Source organism: Cavia porcellus, unplaced genomic scaffold (genome assembly GCF_034190915.1).
Source record: "Cavia porcellus strain 051 isolate PalLab524CR breed Dunkin Hartley unplaced genomic scaffold, mCavPor4.1 scaffold_4, whole genome shotgun sequence".
Classification (NCBI taxonomy): Eukaryota; Metazoa; Chordata; class Mammalia; order Rodentia; family Caviidae; genus Cavia; species Cavia porcellus.
The window spans coordinates 88160199-88185030 of record NW_026947487.1 but is presented as its reverse complement, the minus strand read 5'-3'; the positions used below and the strand labels follow the sequence as shown (position 1 = coordinate 88185030).

The 24832-nt window shown below is 33.0% G+C and overlaps 1 protein-coding gene across 5 annotated transcripts in view; it reads left to right on the top strand.

The window, feature by feature from the left end:
* The window catches only part of Cdh8 (cadherin 8), a 337933-nt gene that overhangs the window by 278501 nt on the left and 34600 nt on the right, over positions 1–24832 (top strand). For all 5 annotated transcript variants that reach the window (XM_063247432.1, XM_063247433.1, XM_063247434.1 and 2 more), the window contains exon 10: positions 3701–3818. In XM_063247432.1, the coding sequence (XP_063103502.1) occupies positions 3701–3818 (118 nt within the window). The remainder of the gene's footprint in view (positions 1–3700; positions 3819–24832) is intronic.

The window sequence follows — 24832 nt, the reverse complement described above, 5'->3', positions numbered from 1 at the left end:
AAAAATCATACCAGCTCAGAAGTTTTCAAATCATTCCCATCAACTAGTTATCTAATTTATTTAAAACCCAATTGAAGATAGTAGCTTACAGGAGAAACTTGACAATCTCTGTTTTCCTTCTGGGCAGCATATCAATACAACTTACATATCTAGAAGATCACTTCCTTAAATTTATCTGCTCCTGTTTTTGTTCTGTGTTTAAAATTAAGTGTAGTATGTTATTACTTTATCATGAAGATTTCAGCCTTATTAATGTGGGTATTTTTATGTATTTTAAAGACATAGAATCATTCAAGTGATATCCTGAGTTCTAATATTAGATAAAATGCCCAGGTGGTTGTTATTTGAATTTGTATGAAATGAAATATCAAACATGGCTTATCTCAGTCTTTATCACAGAGAGTTTATGGAATATTTGGAAGATGATTTAAGGATTCACCATTTTAATCACTTTTTTCCCAACACATCGTGTGCCGACGTTGACATAAATTTAATGAATTAAACTTTCTGTATGAAGAATGATGAAGGAAATGTGAACTCCAAACACTTTTCCTTGCTCAATACAATGGTTCTTCAAGTTGACTGTGCAGCAGAATCACCCAGAAAACTGTTTAATTTGCAGATTCCTAGGCTATACTCTGATACCTTCCATTTCAGGAGTTTTGGGGCAAGGGTAAAGAAATTGCATGCCAAATCAGCTCCTGGCTTTTACAAATGGTGAAAGAAATATATTCAATTCCGGCACTAAGGTTCTGAGGTATGGCATGACAGGTAGTTATAGTACTCCAGGTAAGCTAAATTGTTGCCTGTTTCATTTTGGTTATGATGACTTAATCACCACATCCCCCATTGAGATGCCATTACCAGCATTAAGAACTTTTACATGAACATGCCTTATAAACAATATTAAAGTTAGTAGTACTTCATCTTAGAAGTACAGCACAGTTATGTACTTAATTATGACTGAACTCTACCCTACATTACCAAGAAATCATTTTTTCATTTGGCTTCACATACCCATTTACACTCACACAGTGTTGAACAGTTACACCTGAGAAGAGAATTTCTTTTCTTTTTTTTTTTTTTTTTAATTTTATTTTAGGGAGGGTAAATTTAAGAATAATAAAAACAGAACAAGGCTCATCAGAAGAAAGCAATGTAAATGACTCAGATTCCAAAGTGAAAGTTTCTCAATCTGTACACAGAAAGACCTGACCAGTCCTTTGACTTTCTAATATGAAAATCCAGCACAGTTGTTACCATATAAAGTGAAGAATTCTTTTTTTCCCTGATAAATATTTATATATTCATGTTTTCCCAATGACTTATCTATGTTTCAAATCTTCTCTCTGGCATTTTTATACATTTTTAATGAAATCAGAACTTTTGAAACTCTTTGTGCACTTAAATGTCAAGGCAAATATGCTATATGTTCATCAATGGTAAACATAATTTCATCCTTCTCTAATTTGATTAGGTTGTATCCTTATTGAGTAACACCAGCTTTGTGACACTTACTAAAGTGATGTCATCAACAGATAGAAATGACCATAATAATAACAGTAATAATAGTATTCAATGTCTTATTGGCCATTTAATTGAAAAAAAGCATGTTTTAAGAGACTTAGATAAATGTAACTCATGTATCAGAAGATTCCTATGAAAGTATGTATTTTTTATGTTTTAGGAATAGGAAGAATTGAAGATTCAGAAACTTTACTTCTTTAATGTCACACAAAGGACAAAGAGTAAAATTGCAACTTCCACTCAACAAGTTTCTGTCCCGAGTTCTTTCTCTTACTGACAGCCTCACTGCCTTCACCATGAGTTAGGTTTTGTCCAGTGTTGGTATATCATCAATCAAACTAATTAAAAATATGACTAGCTACAAACATCACTAGATCACTAGTTTCTTAACAAAATTCAAATACTTGCCAAGTAAGAATATGGCTTTTGTTTAAAAATGAATAATTAGAAGTCTACAGGCATTAATTTGTTTTAAATTAAGGCAATGTCAATACATTCTATGGGCTTTGTACAACTCCAAGTGCTGTAACTATTAAAAGTTTCTCCCATTTGTTTCTTTCATAAGTCACAAAGTAATGGCAACCCACTGGTAAACTGAAATGATTTTTTTTTTAATTTTTAATGAAATTAAAAGAAGGAAGACAAAAGAAGGAAGATATGTATTATAAATATTTCAATTTGAAAACTATAAAAGTAAAAGACACATTGCCATTGTCTCTCTCAAAATACTTCCCCTGATCTCTAACATACTTATCCCATTGTTCTGTCACTCCCGAAGCGGTTCTGGAAGTCAGACCTCTCTCCTGAGTATCTTTCTGTGCTGTGACAAAATGTGCAGTAAATTCTCTAACATTCAAGTAAAAGACAGTCTCATAAAAACATTACTTTGTGTCCCCATCTACCTTATTCACTGAGTGATGGACTGTGGACTTCTGAGTTTCTGGAAAGGTGAAATACCCATGGAACCTAAATATTTTTAACTGATTCAAGATATCAAGCCAGTCATGGCAGTGCACGTGAGGAAGCTTTAGCGAACTGCTTCTCGAAGTGGCAAGATGACAGAATAAATGTGTTCAAAGTACAGCGTTAGGAGAGTTCAACGACCACATGTCCTTTACTGTAAAACTTTTAAAAATTTAATCTCAGACTACTTTTCAGTCATACCATGTAAATGTTGAAACAGACATGTTCATAATTATTGATGCTTACATCCTTCTATAAACCTGTGAATAGCTCTCCTTTACTTTTTGTTATAGTAAATGTATTATCACTTTGACTACTGTGCTTGATTGGTACTTTTGTAGAATTTATATTGTAGCTATTTACAATAAAATATGAACTGTGTTTTCACTATATGAACTCTTGTCCAGTGTCTTATATTGAAGTAATAAATATCACAGAATCATAAAATGAATCATAAATATGAATTAAGATAACGTTCTGAAATTCTAAGACACAACTTAGCATTGAGTTAATGTAACTGCAAATGACACAGGCATATGGAGGAGTCATTGATTCCAAGTATTTGTGTCATCTAAGCTGTTCTCTGCACAGTGGTAATTCTTTTAATCCTGATAATTTATTCATCTCAGGACACATTGTAAAACATGGTTTACATATGTTATCCACTAGCTTTAAAAACAGTATCCATTACTGGGAAAGAACAGATGCAACTCAAAAGAATCTTTGTTGCAGTGATGCCTGTGCCCAGGACCACTCTGTTTGGAAAACACTTGTAAGCTGGTTGAGTGAATGAAAGAAGAGCTATGAGGATTCAAGATTTAAGTCTTTCCTCCTGGAGAACAGCACTGCAAACACTGTAACAATTCCAAATCTCATTCTAGATACCTAAAAGTGGCAACTTGGAAAGAAATCTATAATTGCCAAGCCGAATTTTGAAATACACTTAACTTTAGTATTTCAAGTCATAGACTCCAAATGGGCACAAAGATAATATGCTTATTTTTCATCATCTTATTCAGGTGAGGTTTTAAAGGGATGGATTTTTTCCTTGTTCTTGGTACAAACCATTCATGACAATATAGAAAGCTGAAATTGTCTTTGGCCTTGGGACCAAAGATTCCAATCACAAAAAGAATATCGCTAAACTTTTAAAGGCAATCGCAACCTTTGTGTTTTGGTCAGAAATGCTGATGTCAATTTTATGTTACAGGTCATTCAAACTGTAAGCGCCATGGACAAAGATGATCCCAAAAATGGACATTACTTCTTATACAGTCTTCTTCCAGAAATGGCCAACAATCCAAATTTCACCATCAAGAAAAATGAAGGTACATATATACTTTGTGAACTAAGTTAAACATAAATTTCTAAAATAGAATGAAGTTTTATAACATAGCAAAAATATTCTTAAATTTATTTCTGTTCACCACAGGCAGTAGAAATCCAGTTTATCAGCCTACCATCAGAATAATTACATCATTTACCTTTTCCAATATTGAAATAATAGATAAAAACTGTTCAGATGAAAATTAATTTTATCTCAGAGAATATCTCAAACACGTTACTTTATAAAATGAAGAGTACAATTTAACCTCTGTGAAAGTTTCTAAGAACTTTAAGATACTGAAATGTCTGTCAGAGGATATTGAAGAACTTTAAGATACTGAAATATCTGTCAAGAAGAACTGGCTTGCATTTCACTGTTGATAAATTTTAATTAAATGTTTTCAAGTCATTGGGGATGTCCATTCTAATTTTCCTAGTTTGTGGGCACACATTAGAAGTATTTGTTTTAAGCCTGCTCTGATTGTAATAATAGCAATTAGATGAGAAAATCCTTCTTGAAGGACATTTCTTATCAGTATTATTTTGGAGCTAACCTAAGATGATATTATTGTTAAGTCTTTCACTCAGAGAGACTATTTAGTCCATTACATTGTTTCTTCAGAAACCAGAGTGTATTACTCTTCCATAAAAATTATGATCTACTTCATATGAAGGTTATAGATCATTTTTAAAAGCCTATGTGATGTGTAAATTGTTTCCTAAATTCATATATGTTTAACAATGACTTATCTTTAATTTAATTGTAATGTATATGAACTAGTATAGTTGTTTGAAAAACATCAGTACAATATAAGTAATGTTCTCAGCTGTTTTCTTGGTCTATTATAGGCATATTTTTAATTTCTGAATTACTTATATCCCATTATATTCAATTCGGAATGTCAAATTTGGTACATGAAATCTGGGTTTTTGGTATATTCTGTTAAAAGTAGGTGGTAAATTTTGAGAAAATTTTCTTTATGCAGTAACATTTTATGGCACACATCAAACATATGGCCTTATTTTTTTTAACATAATGCTATTTATTTCTCTGAGTTTGCTTGAATACAGGTAATTATATCACAGAAGAGAAAATAAAAAGTCTATATATATATATATATATATATATATATATATATCACTCACTAAGATTATAAATTATAAACATGTAAACATGAAAGTGTGGAAATCTTGTTCTCTGTCTTCAAAAATGTAGAACACATTTTTTAGTCACCTTTTATTAGGAACTCCAACCCAATAATGTACATTTTAATCTACTAATGCTGCCAAAATTTGTTATTTATGACAGCCACAAAAATTTATCTAAGGCAAAACTCACCTCAGAAACTCCAAACTGAGCTGAAGTCTGTGCACTTCATGCTGAATGCCCATGCTTCTTTGGAAAGTGAGATAAGAAGTTTCTGGAATTATTTTTGTATATAAAACACTTTAAATGATTCTCCATGAAAAGAATGTTTTTGATTCCAAATGCTAAGAGGTCTTACATATTTTCTGTTGATATCATAGTATTAAGATACACTTGTTACATCTTTGCCCTGGGAAGAGCTACCTATAAAAGTGTTGGATGGATGAAAATATATTAGGTACCAAGGAAGATATAATTCTGACCTATATTTAAGACAACTTCAGGAGAGATTTAATATTACAGTAATTTCATTTTTGCTCTAATTTTTGGAATAAACATAAAAGACAGGTTTGTACTCATAGGAAACCTTTAGGTCCCTCATATATTTCAGTAAACCCTGCAAAACAATGTTCAAAGTCTTGTAGATTATGTTTTATTTTGGTACTACAAAACAGAAGCTATATTAGCCAGACATGTTGATATACACTGTGACCAGAAAACTTGGGATGCTGAGGCTGAAGGACCGCTGTAAGTTGGAGACCGACCAGGTCAACATAGTGAGTACACAACAAGCCTAAATAACATACTGAGATCCTGCAAAATAGCCTTAGAATTTTGAAGTTATACTTCTGACTTTTCTAATAGATGTTTGTTTTGAAGAATTTTTTTAAAATGCAGAATAATTGAGAATACATATGGCACTCTGTGTTGTGATTGTTTATTTTAACTTACATATGCATTTACTTTCTTAAAAGTGACCATATAATTTATTATTCCAACTGGTTATTTTTGTAAGCAAAAAGAGATGCTGTTTATATTTATGTCTGGAAAACATCATAAACCAAGGCTGTCTTGTAGAAGGTAGGACAAATGATCGCAGTGATTTTGCATTTAGAATCCAAATATTCAACATCTCCTCAAAGAATAAATCATGAACCCATATGTCTGTAGAGTAGCAATATAAAGTTTATGCAGTATTTCCTCTACATAGATGAGAAATTCATGACTGTTTAGCTTCATAGACCACTACCTTCCCACCTGAGCAGTCCCTATTAAACATAAAAACAATAATTTCTGTCTTTTTAATATGTAGAACAAAGTTGTGAAATTTACAGTCTTGGTTTTAGGTCAGTAGGTAGATTGGCAGATATTTTTTGGGCTTGTTGCCAATTAATCTTTAATAATGAAAGAACTTGAAGACAGTAAAAATTCTCAAACTCTAGTACTTGCCCATTTTATGCTAGAAATAAGAAATAAAATCAAATTGTATGTCATATTTGAAGTTGATTTTTTTCTTCTTAAGATGGACTTTAACATTGTCAGGATTTGATGTTTCTTGACTGAGTACATTATGAATTACAAATTCCAGTCCACCAGACCAATGTACCGATTTTGAGATGGGGCAATATATCCATATGCACATTTTAAGGATGGATTACTCCGCTTTGTAATTTAATATTTAAGAGAAGTATTTTCAAGTATTTGGTATTTTCTAAGAAATATTCAGTGAAGTCTTTCAGATCAAAATTATTGCACATTTTCTTCTGTTTTATGTTGCTTGTTTTTAATGCAATTTTCAGCCAACTAATTCATAGTCAAAGAAAAAAAAAAGAGAGAAATGTCTTGTCTCTTGTATCTTACGCAGTTTAATGATTTCACAAATAATTCTCCTTCTAAATATACAGGTTCATATTTCTACCAGAATAGAAAGACAGCCTTCAATATAGATCATGATCAATATAGATTATGAAAGGTCAAAAATATGATGTCATTTATGACCTGTACATAACTGAAGAAATTCTAGCTCCTTGAATTTTTGAATTATAGAGCTCAGACAATGGTTTCTCCATCTTCTATTTGGGTGAATTTATAAACCGAGAGGTTTGCTGGCCATATTTCAGTGTTGCTCCAATTCTAACTGTGGGAATGGAAAATACTCAAGAATTCAATATGATGAGACAGGAAAGATAAATGGACCTTTTACAGATACTGAAATATCTTGCTTGCGGGAAATTTGAGGTCTGCAGAAACCTGATCTTCTCCAATCTGCACATTATAGGTGGGAAAAGAAAAAACAAAAAACAAAAACACCTTCATTGGAATTACTAGAGAACAGTGCAGCAGTTACGCTGAAATTGTTGAGTCATGTATACAGATACATGAGGATAAACAACTCTGCTTAGGAGAGTCTGTGGGAAGCAGAGAGATATACAGTGAACATGAACATGATTAGATCCTGTTTATGCTTAAGAAAAGACAGTAAGGGACCCACAGAGCCTAATAGTATGAATTGGTTTGGTTAATAGTTTCTAGCAGACTTAAATGTTGTTGATAAGAAGCTCATTACAAAGGTGTTAATTTGATAATTGATCTGAATAATGCACATGCTAATAAGAGCTTTGGAATATGCATGCCCTGCATTACTTCAGTGTCACTAGCATAGTTATCCATTCAGACTATGATTAAGGGTGTATCTTTAGAACTTTTATCTCAAGTGAGGAGCATACTTCAACTATATATATTTTATCATCTTTTTTTCCAACTGTGGATGTAGCATTTGTAAAATACCCTTATTCTGAACAAATCACTGTAAGTGAGAATAACAATTTCCACCTGCATTTTAGTTAAGCAGTGATGGGTATATGTAAAGAAGTGTATCTCTTAGTATAAAGAAAATCACTTATAAATAAGTGGGACAGAATTATTTGCATATGAATCTAGTAGTTCTAAACTTCTTGTGTTGTGCTATGTTTCGTCTGGCACATCATGGTCAGCCATGTCTCTGTACATTTTGCTCTAGAGAATCTTTAATTTTAAGCAGTAATTATGAAAGGGGCTTCATTAATCTTTGTAAACATACTGACTCGAGAAGGTATAGCAAAAAATCAGTTTTGCAGTACTGTAATGTGTTGTAGTCTAAAAGATGAAAGACAAAACTTTTTTTTTTTTTAAAGAGTAGGAATAAGGAGAAAAAATTAAATGCTCACCAACCGCAGAAACATCTGCATAATTGTTAGATTTGGTTTTGAATATGGGAAAACTTTTCTGTATGTTTTCCTACATTTCCTTTGCCATAATGAAATTTGGCTTCGCCACAAATGGATAAATCCAGCTTCCTAAATTTTAATATCACTGAATCCTAATACAAGAAGTTGGGGTAATCATTTATCTGTAAGAATCATTTTGCACAAGCTTGAAAATTATGCACAATTTTTCTATGTTCACTTATTCTAGGCTTCTGTCTTACAACATCAAAACTTACTGCCTGAAAATGAAAATAAATATCCTTGGGTCCAAGCCAGAAAGTGTGGGCCCTCTTTTCTTCCATGCATTTCTTAGGATTTTTCTGTTTTATTCAGGATGTAGGAATTAAGTAGATAGGTCACTCTCTTCTGCCTTAACCTGCCTATACCCTACACCCATCCAGGCTGTACTGCACCTGAAAGAACTTGCTGCTCTTCCACACAGCAAAGAAGGCCACTTGAGTAGGCCATGGGTGATCTTCCTGGCCATCTCTCATCTGAGAGTTTTCCATTGTCCCAGATTGCTTAGAAATCAAGAAGGAATATTCCTAAATGACACTTTGTCTTCATATTGCTTTTATAAGAGCCCTCATCCCCTCAGCTATAATTCATTTTTACTGGGTTTTCCATGCAGCCATACATTGGAGTACTTAAATTAATATGATAATGAAAGCCTATATATCTGTGTTTCCAATATGGTTACATTTTCTGCTGTATTCATATAGTAACATTTTTTAGAAGAAAACTCATAGCACCAAGCACTGACTATGTGTGCTTCCCATTAAATTTTAGACCTCACGCCTATGGAGCATGGCACTTTACCTCAATGAAGAATAATAAATAGTAGTATTATATTTACATTTAACAGAAATGCCGAATATGTAGAATAGCATTATGCATACATGACTCAAAGGCTTCTGCTTTAGCAATTCATAATTTATTGTTTGTGCTTCCAGCAATGTGTTGTTAATGAAAATGCACTTATGTTTTATTTTGTCACATATAATTAAGGGCAGTGTGCAAACTAAGAAAAATAGATAGTACATCTGTTTCTGAGTTGCACATGGCTGTGCAGTTAGGTTACAGAAAAAAAATAGATATTCTTTATTTAACCTCTTTTTTCTGGTTCCCATTTTTAAACAAAATAGTGCAAGTTTACCTTCATAAATTAAGATTTTATTTATACATATTAAAAATTTTAAATGTGCTATTCTGCTCAGACATAAAACTCTCCTCAGTATGTATACTATAGTGCATAGAGACAATTTAGCTCTGAGATTACTGACTACTGGGACGTAATCTAGATACATAACATGGACTTATATGTGTGATTTACAGAATATGATTCAAAGTTGTGAATTGTAACAGAGTTTCTCTGTCAGTTTTCTAGCAATCATTTCTCATCCTTGCAGAGCCTTATGATTTTGAAAGACAAAAAAAGTAAAATAAAATAAATGGACACATGCTTAGTTACCTTAGAGCTATTTTGGCTATCTTGAAGAAACCATAGGGCAAAACTCTTCCTATGAGAACATTACTTTGAGAATTATGCTTTACATTCTTGTAAACAAAAATAAAGAGATGAGCTGACCATCAGGGGCTATATAAAGAACTACTTAAAGAAATCTTTTTCACTCATCTAGTTTTGATGGTGCCTTGTTTCATTAAAATAATACTATTTACTGATTTATCATCTATTTCCAAACACAAAAATAAGTTTTGGGAGTTTGTGGATATGAAACAAACATGCCCGTTCTGAGGAAAGCACAACCAAGGATTAAAATTGAATGTGGAAGCAAAATGAGCTGTCAGTCTATGCAAATTTTCTTTTTCTAAAAACACATTAAAACACAATCATTTCATCTCTTTGCAGCCAGATGTTTGCATTTAGAATACATTTAAGCCCTTTGTGGATACAACAGGCATATGTGACATTCTGAGATGTGACCTGAGTAACACACTCCACCTTCTTGGGATGCCTCAGTTTATCAAAGAAGTGGATAGAAAAGATAGATGGATAATTTGGTAGTTGGATAATTTGGCAGCCCTAATAGGGACACTTCACACAGACAAATATGGCAAAAATGACTTGGGAAGAATTAGAATGAAATACAAAACAGAGACCTTGTAGATCAAAGAAGAGCAGAGGATTCAGAATGAGGAATATTTATATTCGAATCCTAGCTCTTCTGACTTTGGTATGCAAGAACTTGTTCAAATAATTGAATGAGTCTTGAAACTTTATCTGTGAAGTGGAAATTGAACTTACTCCTATGATTTTTCCTGAATATTATTTTCTACAATATTCATTCAAGTCAAGTACAAATAATAATAAAATGGTCCTCTGACAGTTTCATTATCAAGTTTATTGTATATATTAAATAAAAATAATACATTCACCTTCCTCCTCTTCTCTTTTTCTTATATTTTGGAATTTCCTGAAATTTCTTACCTGCCAATTTTGTAATATAAAATGTTAAGAAAGAATCTGGAATACAGTATTTTGCAGATAATTAACAATACTTTATTATATTGCTACTTACCTAATTGGCCAGTTTTTGATCATGCCAGCTAAAATCATCCATGAAGAAAGCAGAGTGAAAGGTAAAATGGAAAATAGGAATATTTGGGTAATTCAAGAATTTCTTGCATGTAATTCTCAATAGAGTAATATAATAAAAAATGAAAATGAAAACTACCTAGAAAATTTAAGTTTCCACAGAGGTAAAGTGTATCTCTCTTTACATTGTAAAATGGAATTTTTGAGAATTGAGAGAAAAACAAAATTTTTCAAGTAAGAACATCTTAGTAATTTACTACTTTATGAGGTCTTTAGATGTTAAATATGTCATCTCAGTTGTGTGTTAACATAGTGGCACACATCTGTAATCCCAGCCCTCCAAGAATCAGAGGCCAAAGGAGCATAACTTTGAGCCTCGCTAAAGTAATTTAGTGATTTAGTGAAACCATGCCTCATCTGGCTCTGCAAAAGCAAACCCAATGACAATAGAAAACAGGCTAAATATGTAGTGGCAAGACTACAGGTTCAATCTCTAGTACAACAGCAGCGGGTGGATTTCAATTGTGTAAAGACAAAAACAAAACAAAAGAACATATAGAACATTAAAAGTGCATGTTTATTTCCTCTTGTACACACTTTGTTTTAAACATGCAGAAATGGTTACTCTTTTAAAATTACTTAAATTACTTTCCCCTTTCTTTCTTCTAAAATATGTAGCCTCTGTCTTCCCTTCTGTTTTGAGCTAATTTCTAATAAACTGTGATAACTCACACTTTCTTCATCTATGAGCTGAAAAGTAGGTGGTTAAGGGTTATCGTGCAGTTTATTCTCTGCTGTCCTCTGCAGCACAGTATGACATGAGAAAGGCAGACATGAGTGGAGAGCTGTCTCCTCTTTTGTTCTCTGAGGTTATTAATGATAGATTTTATCATTCTTTACTCATTGATTCACTTGATGCCTATTTATTTAGTGTCTACCATGCACTAGTTGTTACCTTGGGTACTGGGGACAAAGGAGTGGATAAAATAGGCACTGCTTCCTCTCTCTTGTACAATCTATTTTTAGTATCTCAAGACTCAGGCTTTGAATATCAATTTGAATTCTTGGATAGAAAACTATAATTTAACATGCACTTCTGTCATATAATAGAGAAAAACATAGGCTCATTATGCTTTAAAGTAAAATTGCATTCTAACTTTCATACTAAGCAGACTTTCCTCTCAAGGCTTTCCCAATTTGTGAACCTGACCTTACATAAAGACAAGTTAGGTTGTCACTGATTTCCTCTTTCTAATCTTCAGGAACTGTTTGGTTGTTCATTGCAGTGGTATACATCCATAACTTTGGACAGCTAATTCTCCCTCCAAATTTCATATTAGTATATCCATTATGACTGAACTCAGATAAGGTATGTTGGAACATATTATCAAAACTGTCCCTAGTTGTAGGATCAAAGCTCTTTCCAAATTGACAGTGACCCACTGGTGTCATTATAATTCATTTTGCAGAACAGTCAGTGTTATAGGACTGATGATTCAATTGTCACCTGTATTAGAATCTATAATAGTTTTGACCACAACATACTATATGTATTTCTTCTTTTTCCAGTTTCTATATAATATTAATTCAGATACTTGTCAGTAAAGGAAGGCCAAAGGACCATAATTCAAAGTACAATACTTCAATGTACAATACTGTACATTGTACAGTATTCAATGTACTGTAACTTCCTGTCTACTAGAGAATACAATTAGGTTGGTATTGGAACATGATGTTTGATTTATTTCCCTGTTCTATCTGTTCTGTAAAATGCTAATGCACAGTGAATATGCTGATGCACTTCATGGAGGAAGATAATAATTGTTGTCCTTGGAACTTTCTGAGCTACTCATTGGTTTTGCATTCATTCTTGCAGTTTGGCTACCAAAATTTCTTCTCTCTATCGCTTTTCTGAGGCTCCTTGCATTAGTGTAGTCAGAGTAAAAACAAACAAACAATAACAACAACAGCATCAACAAAACTGATGGCATATCTAGTTGGCTGAGTACAATTATCCTCTGCATTTCGTTCTTTTCTTTTTGGCCAGAAAGCAGTGCAAGTGTCAACAAGGTCAACCTGTGTGATTTACTTTCTTACGTGGAATTTAGTCTCCTCACACTCTAATGAGTGGATGAATGCTGGAGGGCTAAGTGTTCTTCCCTTTTTACATTCTGTGTGGTCAAGCTTGGAATTAGAAGATGTGTTTTAAGCTTCGAATTCAGATAAGTATTGAGATCACTAATTAATGGAGATATGACATTGGGTCAGGTTTTAAACGTTATATAATAAACATTAAATATTTGACAATATTAAATTAAACTTTCTATTTTGAACAAATAAAAGAATACAGCATTAATGCCAAATAAATAAATGCCTGTGATTTGCGTGATGATTCATATGCTTTGATTACTTTACTAACTTTCAAAACAATGCATACAAAAGAGGTCTTCCCCATAGCAATTATTGCATAAATCTCCTTCACAGAAAATATTGGGTTGCATCATTAAAACTTACCCTTCCAAACATCATAGTTTCTCTTTCTCAGTGTCTTTGGGAAGAATTCTGGGCATATTTAAGAATTAAATTGTTCTCATATACTAAAAGAACTCAATAAATATATGGCAAAAGATTACTATATTTCAGAATTTGATAGTGTTGTATAACTTCTAAGCCTGAATACAAGGTAATACAAGAACTCTGTGAGAGTATGTAATTGATTCAGCTTTGATTTATCTGTGAGATCGTTCAGAAATGGATAGCCTCCATAAAATTATGAAAAAGTGAAATTATGGTTTTATGTCTGTTGCAGATTCAGTAGAATGGTCAGAAATACAGATAGATCACTTAAAGGAAAACTTAATGCTTAAACGTTTTAAAATGTCAATTACAAAGAAAAATTGTGTGAAGATCTATAAACTTTATATTCATAAATCTTTGCTTGGTAATAAAAAGAAAATTAATAAAGCGACATTTAGTATTTTGGATATATGTGTTATATTCTCTGGATTTTAGCAAAATAAAAATCCATCATATATATATATATATATATATATATATATATATATATGATCTTTAACTTACTATGTTCAATAAAACTATTTTAAAAAAGTAATTCCTTTGATTTTAGCCCAATACCTAATGTGTCCTACCTATTTAAAAGGCTTTCACATCCATTTTTAGATATCAGTGCAATATTGATATTGAGAGATAGGTTGATGCAAACACATTTTATATGTATCAGTTATTTATGAAAATATTTTCAGAAGGTAGTTTCAAATCTTAAAAAAGAAAAGAAGAAAAAAACACTTCAGTCAGGCTTTGACGCATATGTTAAAAATTAATATAAAGCTTGATTTTGATTTAAATATTAATAGGCTAAATTTCAACAAAGAAAATTTCAAAATGGTTAAGAGGCAGTTACCTAAAATCTATTACCTGTTTTCTTCCAAAACAAAGTTACACAACTACAATGTACAGATAATAGTATAAAACCATTAGCAACAGCAAAAACAGCTATGACTCACCACAAAAATCATTCCTAACTGAAGGAGATCTACCTGTTAGGAATGTTGTTTGGAAGAGCTACAGTAGCTCTTTGATTTAAAAACAAATTTCTAACAGGCATAAAGATTAAATAACTAGTACTCCATAGGTGTACATTTGTGCTCTCTCATCTTCTAAATCACTGAAACTCCCAAAAATAAAATAGACAGAAAGTATCCAGTGAATAGTTGGGAAATTTTAGAAGTTAAAAAAAATCACTATTTAATTCCATTAGTATTTGTTCCATCTGGATTATCTTATTTTAATGTTAATATATAGTTGCTAACCTGTACATGATGCATTAGAAAACTTGGCACTGAAATTCCTTTAATTTTTAAAAATGAAAAAGTGTAAATATGTTAAATGAAAAGTAAAGCCTTTTAAAATATTTACTGCTTTCTGCAAACGAGAATTTTGTAGCTCCATGACTACATATAATTGGTGTTTATTCCATTTTAGTAATACAACCTAAAATTTAAATGATTTAAAGCTTAAGAGCACAAGAATAATCCTGTCCTAGACCCATATTCTCTTTCCCTGAATATCTGTAGAGAGATTATGTCCCTATAGAACCAAGTAGAAATTTCTGTGGGTGCAGTGGAAGCATATATCAGTGTAGGATGCTGGACTATTTGAGACTGGAAGAGTGCAACTCTTGTTGCCTGAAACTATAAAAAAGAAAGCTAATGTTTCACTAAAAAGATGATGTTTAAAAACAACATTTCATCAACTCTAACATAGCTCTTCCAGGTAGGTTAATATATGAACAAAATATAGAACCTTTAGTATTTCAATGGGTGTAATTGAGCAGAGCACATTTGCTCATGAACAGAACAAAAGAAAAAAAGAAGCAGTCTAAAAAGAATAACTCTGGGTGAAATGATGATATAATATAATTCAATATTCTAATGAAGTTAAAGCATAGACAAACCAAAGAGCTGGAGGTAGAGCACATTTACAAAGGTAGTCATAATTTTTATGTTATTTACTTGCTTAATTTTTATACATCTTTGAAAATAATTAAAAATGATTAACAAAAATATTTGTTCATTACTTTCAAAAACACAGTATCTAAATTTGAAATTGAAAAATGAGAATCAAAATTTGGATGATCAGTTTTTCATTGAAATGCATCATTGGAATATGTACTGGATCTTATTTTTGAGTAAGAGGACATGGAGTTTTACTGTCTAAGAACTGCATACAAGAGCTTTTCATTCTCAGAAGTCAAATGGTAAGGGGCAGGTATTAAAAAGCAGGGCAAAAGCCAATAATATTTCAAGTATTGTTGTCCAAAGGAACCCAATCACAAAGTTGGTGAGACATCATAAATCTGGCTTTAAAAAGAATGAAATTTAATTTAGGTAAAAAAAAATCTTTACTCTGAAATGTATTCTTAATTTTAATATATTGATCATAAGATATGAGAAGATTCAAATATTTAAATATAACATGGCAGAAAGAATTTCCAAAAGTGAACGTGCACACACACACACACACACACACACACACACACACACACATACACACAACACCACTACCACCACCACCACCACCACTGTGGCCATAACCACCCATGACCGCCACCACCTTTGGCACAAAACGGTTTCACCTTTGACTCATTTTTCAGAGGAGAAACCAGTCAAGGTACTTCATCATGCAGACTTTCAGTTGCTCTTTAGAAGACCAAAGATGAAAAGAAAAGTTAGTAAGTCAAGAATGCTGTAAATTCTGGCAAGAGATCCAGTGTAACTCAGAAATTCAATGAGTGAACAGGTCCTAGATAACAGGCAGAGAAACTTAAGAATCTACTGATCAATTTCTGTGTCTTTGCCAGTTTTATTATTGTAGGTCTATTATATAGTAGGCATATATAACAGAAACATACACATTGTTTGGAGTCTAAGCCTGGTAATATACAGGATTCATTAGTTGCTTATCTAAGCATGCAAGAGTTTAGAGAATAAATAATACAATATAGCAAACTTGGGAAATAAGAAAAGGAATAGCCTGTCACGCTATGATACTACTGTCCATGATCCCACACAATTCTTGTCTTTCTCAGGCTTCTAACACATGAAAAGTTATCAGAGGCAACACTGATAAAAGTGAGCAAGGATAGAAAGGATCACAAAAGGCAAGGAAGTCATTTTCCACAGAATGGATCCTGGCTATAGAATTCATCACCTGCCACTGGTCTTTGATAAGTCACTGGACCTCTCAGCCCTTGTCTTCTCTGAAAAATGTAACATAAATGGAAATGGACCCAAATAACACAAATATCGCCTTGAAGTTACCTATTAAATGACCACCTCCAGGTTCTTCTTCAAAGATGTTGCATGATGCTGTGATTCTGTTTCTTCTTGTCCCTCCAATTTTTTGTCTTCTTGTTGGCTTGACTGTTGTCAGCAGATTCTCCCTGTAGAGTGTTCAGAGTGGTAAAAACAGCCCTAGCAAGAGAAAGCGTGTTTGAATTTCACAACCTGCTGTGCTTTTATCAGGGAGGTCATGAAAGATTTTCTTTTATTACTAGAGGCAACATATAATTTGTTGGAAAAATTCTATGTTTGTCCTTGGAAGAGAAGAGTGACCTGACTGGTGTGTGTGTGTGTGTGTGTGTGTGTGTGTGTGTGTGTGTGTGTGTATAGGAGTGAACTGTTCCTAGGTCTGTTGGTTACAATTATATGATCTGTTCTCTCAAGGTCTCTACCCAAACTTCTCACGAAAATCTCCTGATCTCAGTGCATCTCCCCTGTCATATTTTCTGAAGTAGATCTCATTGTCAAGTTCCTGAACCCATTAGTCTATGGGCTCACGATCATGACACCAGCTTCTGATCCACAGGACAGTTTGCTCTAGATTAACTGCAGCTGAGAAATCTGAGTGCTCTGTTCAACTCTTCTTTTCCACTGGAGCCCCTTGATTGATAGTCCTAAGCCAATCAGAAGGAATGGAGGAAAGTCAGTTTTAAAAGGAAGTCATATTTGGTAACTGCAGAATAAATAAGAGTCATAGAAAGGCCAGCGGCTCTAGTGCTGTAAGTGACCTCAGCAGCGGGATCCCTTTACTTCCCTCCGGGAGAAGCTTCTCAGTAAAGAATGAGTCTTCTTTTCAGAAAGTTATGAATTGCAGTTGTCTATTTTGTGACTTACATTGCGTTACATTGCGATATGTCATTTTGAGATGTGACATAATATAATGGAAGTGACAGGCAGCTAAAATTTTACAGCAAGAAAAAAATTTTTATATATCCAGAATCTGCTATCAAATTTGATAGCAGCTATCAATCCATTTTTTTACAGATAGATCCAAAATTTGATGTACGTGAAAAGCAGGTCATTTTGAAACATCTGCAAACACTTCAGTGTCTACATAACTAGGTTGTCATGAATCGGTTAAAAACAGATCTTTCAAAAGTTGCATCAGTCTTACTCAAAAATCTGGTTTTCATTTCTAAAACCAAAACAATATTGTTTTAGACTGTGAGTTTAGTTTTATGGTAGATATTGGTAGAAAGTGATGATCAAATAAAATGTTTTACAATCTAAGCCAAAGAACACTTCTCACCTGGAGATGATTTATAATCCATAAGATATGGAATCTGAAGTTGTCATCATTGTCATCACTGGGAGGAGAAATAATATAACAGATTATACTGAAGGTTGTACCAAAGACTCTGTGGTTCTAGAGGCCATAAATTAAATTAATCATTTCAAATATAGTCATAACCTCATTTTGTATGTAATTCAAGTTTCTTGAATAGAGAGTTGTATTTTTCCATTTATCCAACCATTGAGATAGGCCACAGTAACATAACTTATTATTTAAATATATGGTTAAATTTTCTTTGTTTATGGGGCACAACAGAATCACTTTGTACAAAAAACTGATTAGGAATTTCTTTTCCACTAACAAACTCACAGCAGTACTTATAAAGGGAATAAAGCAAGGGACTTGAGATACAATTCTCCATGTATCACTGGGTCTTTATTGGAGTGTCTTTGGGAAATGGATTCTTCTCTCAAGCTCCAGTAGTCTCAAATATGTTATGTGAATTTGCATAAAATGTATACTGTGCCTAGAAAGAGAACTGCTTTTAAAGGTATTCTTGTAAATGTTTTGCACATAGATGTGGAGCTTCAATGAAAGTAATATTCATAGGAGAGAGAACCAGGGAGCCTCCAGGCCCCATCGGCGTTTCAGCCTCAACATTATGAAGTCTCGCTACTATTCAAGTCATGATTTGAAAACATTTGAACTCAAAGGGTCCTTCTAGGTGTGATTTTTGTTTAAGATTATAATTCAAGCACTGGAAGATACTGGATGTTCCATACCATTCATGAGTGTGGACAACTCCTTCAACCTCCCCGTTGGTTTAGAAGGATAATTCCAAGGACAAAGCAAGTCCACTGTCACATTGGATCTGCCAAGGAACTCTCACAACATCAGATTTCCCTGTGCTGAAATTAAGAGTAATGCTGGTAAAAAGGAAACAAAAGTAAAATATAGGTATAAACAAAATCCCATGACTTAGATTATGATGTTTGCAGGTCCATTTCTATGTGGGTCTCTTGTTTCAGAACCAACTGCTTTCATTGTGTTATCCATGAGTTTGGATTAGCAATGTCTCCAATAAAAGTGACTTTAAGGATTAAATGTGATAATGATGCAATGCATGTACTACAGTTATGCTTATAATAGTAGCTATTATTTAGTAATTTCTTAGTATTATAATAGAAGAATAGGAGATAATGTGTATAAGGTACCTGACATGGAGAAGGTGTCTCATCTTATATAAAATACTTCTGAAATTAACCTGGAATTCATTAGAGTGGCAAACATATTTATAAAATGGAGATGGTTTAATTTCACTATCTTTCACCATATCAAATTCACATCAGGTGTTTTTTTTTGTTTTTTGTTTTTTTTTTTTTGTGTGTGTGTGTGTGTGTGTGTGTGTGTGTGTATGTGGCTTCCCTTGGAATCTCAGGGTCCTATGTTTGCATTCAAAATCTGTTTCTTACGTGACTCATATAATAACAGTAATAGCAGCAACAACAATGTTATCTAAATGCCTAAATGTTTCTTTATGGTATAAATTTTTATGAATAGGAGATAAAAACATGGATCTACTCTGGTGAATTTTGGCAAAAATATCATTATACTTTGAAAACATCATTGTATTTCCTATATGTTAATAAAATTTAAGCTACTTTATGGATTTACTTAAATCTTTTGAAGACCTTAATAAGGAATGCCCCATGCTTCACATTTTATCTTTATCCAACATTAAATGTTAAAAAAACTTTTTATACGGGTTCACAAAAGGCTTTGTGAGCTCTAACATCTCTCTTGCATATACTGAAATTTGCCTTTCACCTCACAAATTAGTACATTGAATAATTTGTATGGCCGTATTTTGATAAAACTCCACGAAGCAGGTGGCGTGTTAGATTTGGTCATAGGTCATAATCTGTAATTTTATACTCCAGTCACTTTATACTTTGAGAACATTTTACCACACTGAAAGAAAAGAATTGAAGGCAAACAGTTTTATTGTCGAATCCTTATATCTTTAATTTCATTAAAACATGCTTGGAATGAATAATTGCTTACTCATCTCTCTTTTTCTGCACCTTATTACAAGTTATTATAAGAAAGTAATTAATTTCTAACATTTTGTCTGGGATATATCCTGCCAAGGTCCATAAATCTTTCAGATCCTTGTTTTGGGGTGTGTATGTGTGTATGTGTGTGTATGTTTGTGTTGTACTAGGTATTAAAACCAGATTGAAACTAGATGCTTTGTACTGAGCTATATCTCTATCCCATTCTTCGTATTCTTATTTTGAGAGACGGTTTTGCTAAGTCACTAAGATTCCTAAGCCAGGCTCAAATTTAAGACTTTACTGTGTTAGCTTCGCAGAATCCTGGTATTATAGATGTCCAGCATTATGTTTATTAAATGGTCTTAAAAATAATCTGCGCCATTAACTACAGGTGTTTGGACCATTGTTTTGCAGCTAGATGGTTCAGTTGACCATCTTGCCAGTTTACTACAGCAATTTGCCACTACTTTAAATAGCCTTTACTTAAAAGTTAATAGTTTGTTTGTTGTATTTCTAGAAATTGGTAACATTGTCTTAACTTCCTTTCCAGAATTTATACTATGGCTATATTATAGCGAGCCCAAAGGCTAAATCTACTTATTTTGCAATTCTTTTGTAATGATTATTCTTAAACAATGGATTATTTTTATTGGTTGATATTCTAAGTGGAGGAAACTGCTCAGAAATCTCATTACTTAAAACCAATGCTTTTCATTTCCCATGATTGTAGTCACATGGATGACTCTTCGTGTCTGAACTGATTCTGATAAACTGAAAGGTCTAGTGAAGCCTACTAGACTACGTGCTGATTGACTTTAGTGATAGTTGAGTGATGAGATGATTTCATTGTGTGCATCTCACCATCCAGAAGGTCAATATGCACATGATCAAAGGTGAGACTCAACTTTCAGGTAAAGGATAAAGGGCAACCATCCAATGCTCTTCCACATTGCTACACTGTCCCATTGGCCTAATAAAGATACAGGCTTATTACAAAGTCATTATTGAAGAACTTACTGGAAGGGCATAGTTACAGGTTAGAAAACTTATTAAGAATATTGTCACAAAAATCGGAAAATTGTAGCAAATTTACTTAATACTCAGTAATTTTCATCAGAGAAAAGCACATTAAAATTATTCCACAGGACAATAGAAGTTTATTATTCTTTTGTGGAAGGTGTAGCTGCAGCCATTACAAAATTTCATGCAAAACAGGATCCATTTTTCAATCAAGAAAGACAACTCTGTCTTCTTAGCTTGACACATCAAGGTGCAACTCACACACACACACACACACACACACACACTTGAGGATTATGTGAGTGAAAATATTTGTGGCAGTATTACCAAGGATGATTAAGATGTGAACTGGTTCTTAGGTTCTTGCGAATGATAAAGAAGTGGACATTGCAGCTGCAGTGATACAATGCAAACAAAAATTTAATTAGATGAGCATAGCGCACAGTGATTGGGGTTGCGCAAGCAGAAAGGGAAATGGCAGAACACTAAAATCACTGGGCTTAAGAATTTTAAATACTGTGCCTAGCCCAGGACATTTCCTATTAAGTTTTCCAGAGAATGATTTGCAGAATGATTCACAGGTACTGAGGTGTTGTCTGTGTCTACTGAGTATGTCCTTTCCGATAATTCACTCTGTTATAATTGGGAATAAGAGAAGTGTTCCGTATGTGTGAACCTTCAATGAGTTCTGAGTAAAAAAGGTTATTTCACCAGTAGGTCTGGCACAAGTGCAATTTGGTTTGGTATTTCAGATTTTACCAGAACTGACTGGGTGGGCTATCTTTTCATCTCTGCTTCTTGTTAATTGGCCTTAAGAAAAAGATGTGTGCTGGTGGTGGCCTGGGCATTGTCCAGGTTCAGGTGAAGGAGAATAGTCTTGAAACCCCAATTGTACTATCTGTATTAAGAGTCTCAATAATATATGTGCACATGCTCTCTAAAGGAATAAATTCAGAAGTGGAGCAATGCAGTAGATATTCTTTTAGATTTACTGACTTAATGAGTCATTGTAACAAAAGCCTACACTATGTAACACTAGGTTTTAGAACAGATAAGTACAGTTCTTAGAAAGGAAGTTAACAAAGTTTTAACAATTTTTTGAAAAGCAGAAAGGAAACTGTTCATTTCTAAATATGAGCTATTGCAGAAAAAAAAATCAGTAAACTGTAATAATGATATACAATAGCAAGTGACTAGGAAAGATACCCAAAGATGCAGTTCATAAGCAACCAAAGCACTTAAGATAAATTTTGATTGGAGAATCTAAGAATCACTGCACTTATAGGACATTCAAATTCATATCAGCAAATGACTGTCATGAAACTCTTTCCCACACTGTATGATAAATTCTCAACATAATATGGCCTGTAGAATTTAGGCTTATATAAATTATTCTATTATATCTGTTAATAATGGCTCCTTTTGTTCTAAAATATTTGATTAATAAATTGAATGTTACAAAAATGTAGTTTAATTCTATGATACAAAATATCTAATTTGTTTATATGTTCATAATTTTAAGTAGTTAACCGTATATCCATGACTATCTATCAAGATGACCAGACATTGATCAAGGCAGCCAAAAATTGTTTACTGAATGGCTAACTGAATTTAAGTTGCCCATTCTTTGGCTACACAGTAGTATTACAGAATCTATCTTTTATGCATTTTTCAATTTATTACCCATTCATGCACATTTGATAAGACACATTTATCAAATGCCTTCGTATAATTACCAGGAAATGCATTGTGAAATATACAGGGCATAAAATTTAAAGCTATAGTCCTTCTCCTCAGCAAGGCTATTGAAAATCCTGTTCTACCCTATCACCATTGATTTGTCTTTCTAAATATGGAATATTGAATGTCACAATAAGATAGCATGCATATGGATCCCAACAAGACTGGGGTGACAGGTAAAGGCAATGAAGATTTCTTGGAGAAATTGATATATAAGTATGTCTTTCAGAGCTTATGAGTTGGAAGACACATTTTCTTAGTTGCACTTTAAGAGATGAAAATGGGGAAAGGAAAACTTATGTGAAATCATAATGAATATAAATGCCAGTGATAGTGCCTGATAATGCAAATAGAGAAGCTCAGTTCAGTAACGGTTAAGGCTTACTAAAAGTGCACATACAACCTTTTGCCTTGTAAGATGCTTTGAAAACTGATAACTAAAACAGTGAGAAACACAATAATAAGGGAGACTATAGCACAAATAGCACTGATAGTCAACTCTGAAACAAATTACTGAGGGATGATTTTTTTCAAGGTGACTGTGCCCAACAAAAATACACAATTTATCAAGAATAATAAATAGGTCTTACCCAAGACACAGAAATAGCTTGACTAGATAGCCAGATATATCAAAAGAAATTGTGGTTCTAAATATTTCAAAATGAGGTAGGAGAAAGACTCAGTGAAAGTTTAAGTAAAAGCAAGGTTGAGATTATAAAATTTAAAAAGGTGGCATTAATAGTAATTTTAGATATCATAAAAGTTCTTGAAGGAGATGATGACCACATATAACAAACAATTTGTGTTAAGAAAAAAAAAAGTCCACAGGTACCAATTATAATTTATAATGATGTATATGCCTCTGCATTTTCTTACATTAGACAATAAACAGATTTTCACACATAGTATTGTTAATAAAATGTTACTTGGCACAAAAAAAGTGAAACTATAAGAAAATGGAGAGATATATTACTACTGTTTGATCAGTGACAAATTCAAAAGTGTACCTGTTTATCACAGGAGCATAAATATTTCACAATTCCCATTTCTTCTAGCATTGACCAAACTCTGAAGGTCGTATTATACTTATTGATAAAATGGTGTTCTTTTGTACCTCATCTTTATCATGTGGAAAAGGCCTTACAGAGATGAAAGAAATCATTTTTGCATCATGTGTAAGAAAAACTCATTTAGCAAGGCCATTTATAGCCTGATACAACTGTATCGAGTTATTCCAGAATTTTAGAAAATAGTAACAATAAAATCCAGCATTTAAGGTGTGAGAAAGAAACACATCATTCTCTTTCAGAATTTATCTTTGTACCTTCTTTCCAATCATGCTTTCAGGAGCTGGAAAGCTCTTCAGAGACTCTCTTGACTTGATGATCTTTAAAATGTGGGTACTATAATAACAAACACAGAACAAATTCATCTAGGACCCATTATTCAAAATATGTCAAGCAAACTCTGTTCTTTATCCTTCTTGAAGTATGTCAACTTTTGTAGACTGTTGCTTTGATTATAGGCTTATTGAAGCATAATGTAACTCTTCAACTAACATGACATTACGAAAGGGAAGACAATCTGAAGCAATGTATTTTATAAAATGATCACATTGTCTTATTCTCATGGTGACATGCATTAGTAAGTGACCTTGAATAAGTTAATAGAAGTCTCTAAAATTTAGTCCTTACCTGAAAACAATAAGCATTTTAATAAATCTCCATAACATTATTTTGATTACTGTTCCTAAAATCTTCAGAAATATTTCATACTTAATTCTTGTACAAAATACCTGGTGATTGTTATCATCAGTGACAAATATTAAAAATATTTTGAAGTCACAATAAACATAACAAGGATTATGTCTTCAGTTGAAAAGCAATGGTTTCACTTTCCCTGATCATTTAGGTCTTACTTCTTTTGTTGCTGAGATGAAGTACTTGACATTAAAAATCCAAGGAGGAAACATATATTTTGGCTCTTGGTTTCAGCCCACAGTTGTGTTGTTTCCATCAGGGCGGCACGTCAGAGAGGCAAGGCTGAGCAGAACCAGTCTATGATGAAGTACATAGGAGGCAGTAAAGTAGTAAGTAGGACATCTGCCTTCCTTTTCCCCTTACATTGCATTCAGGCTATAAGCACACCTAGAGTG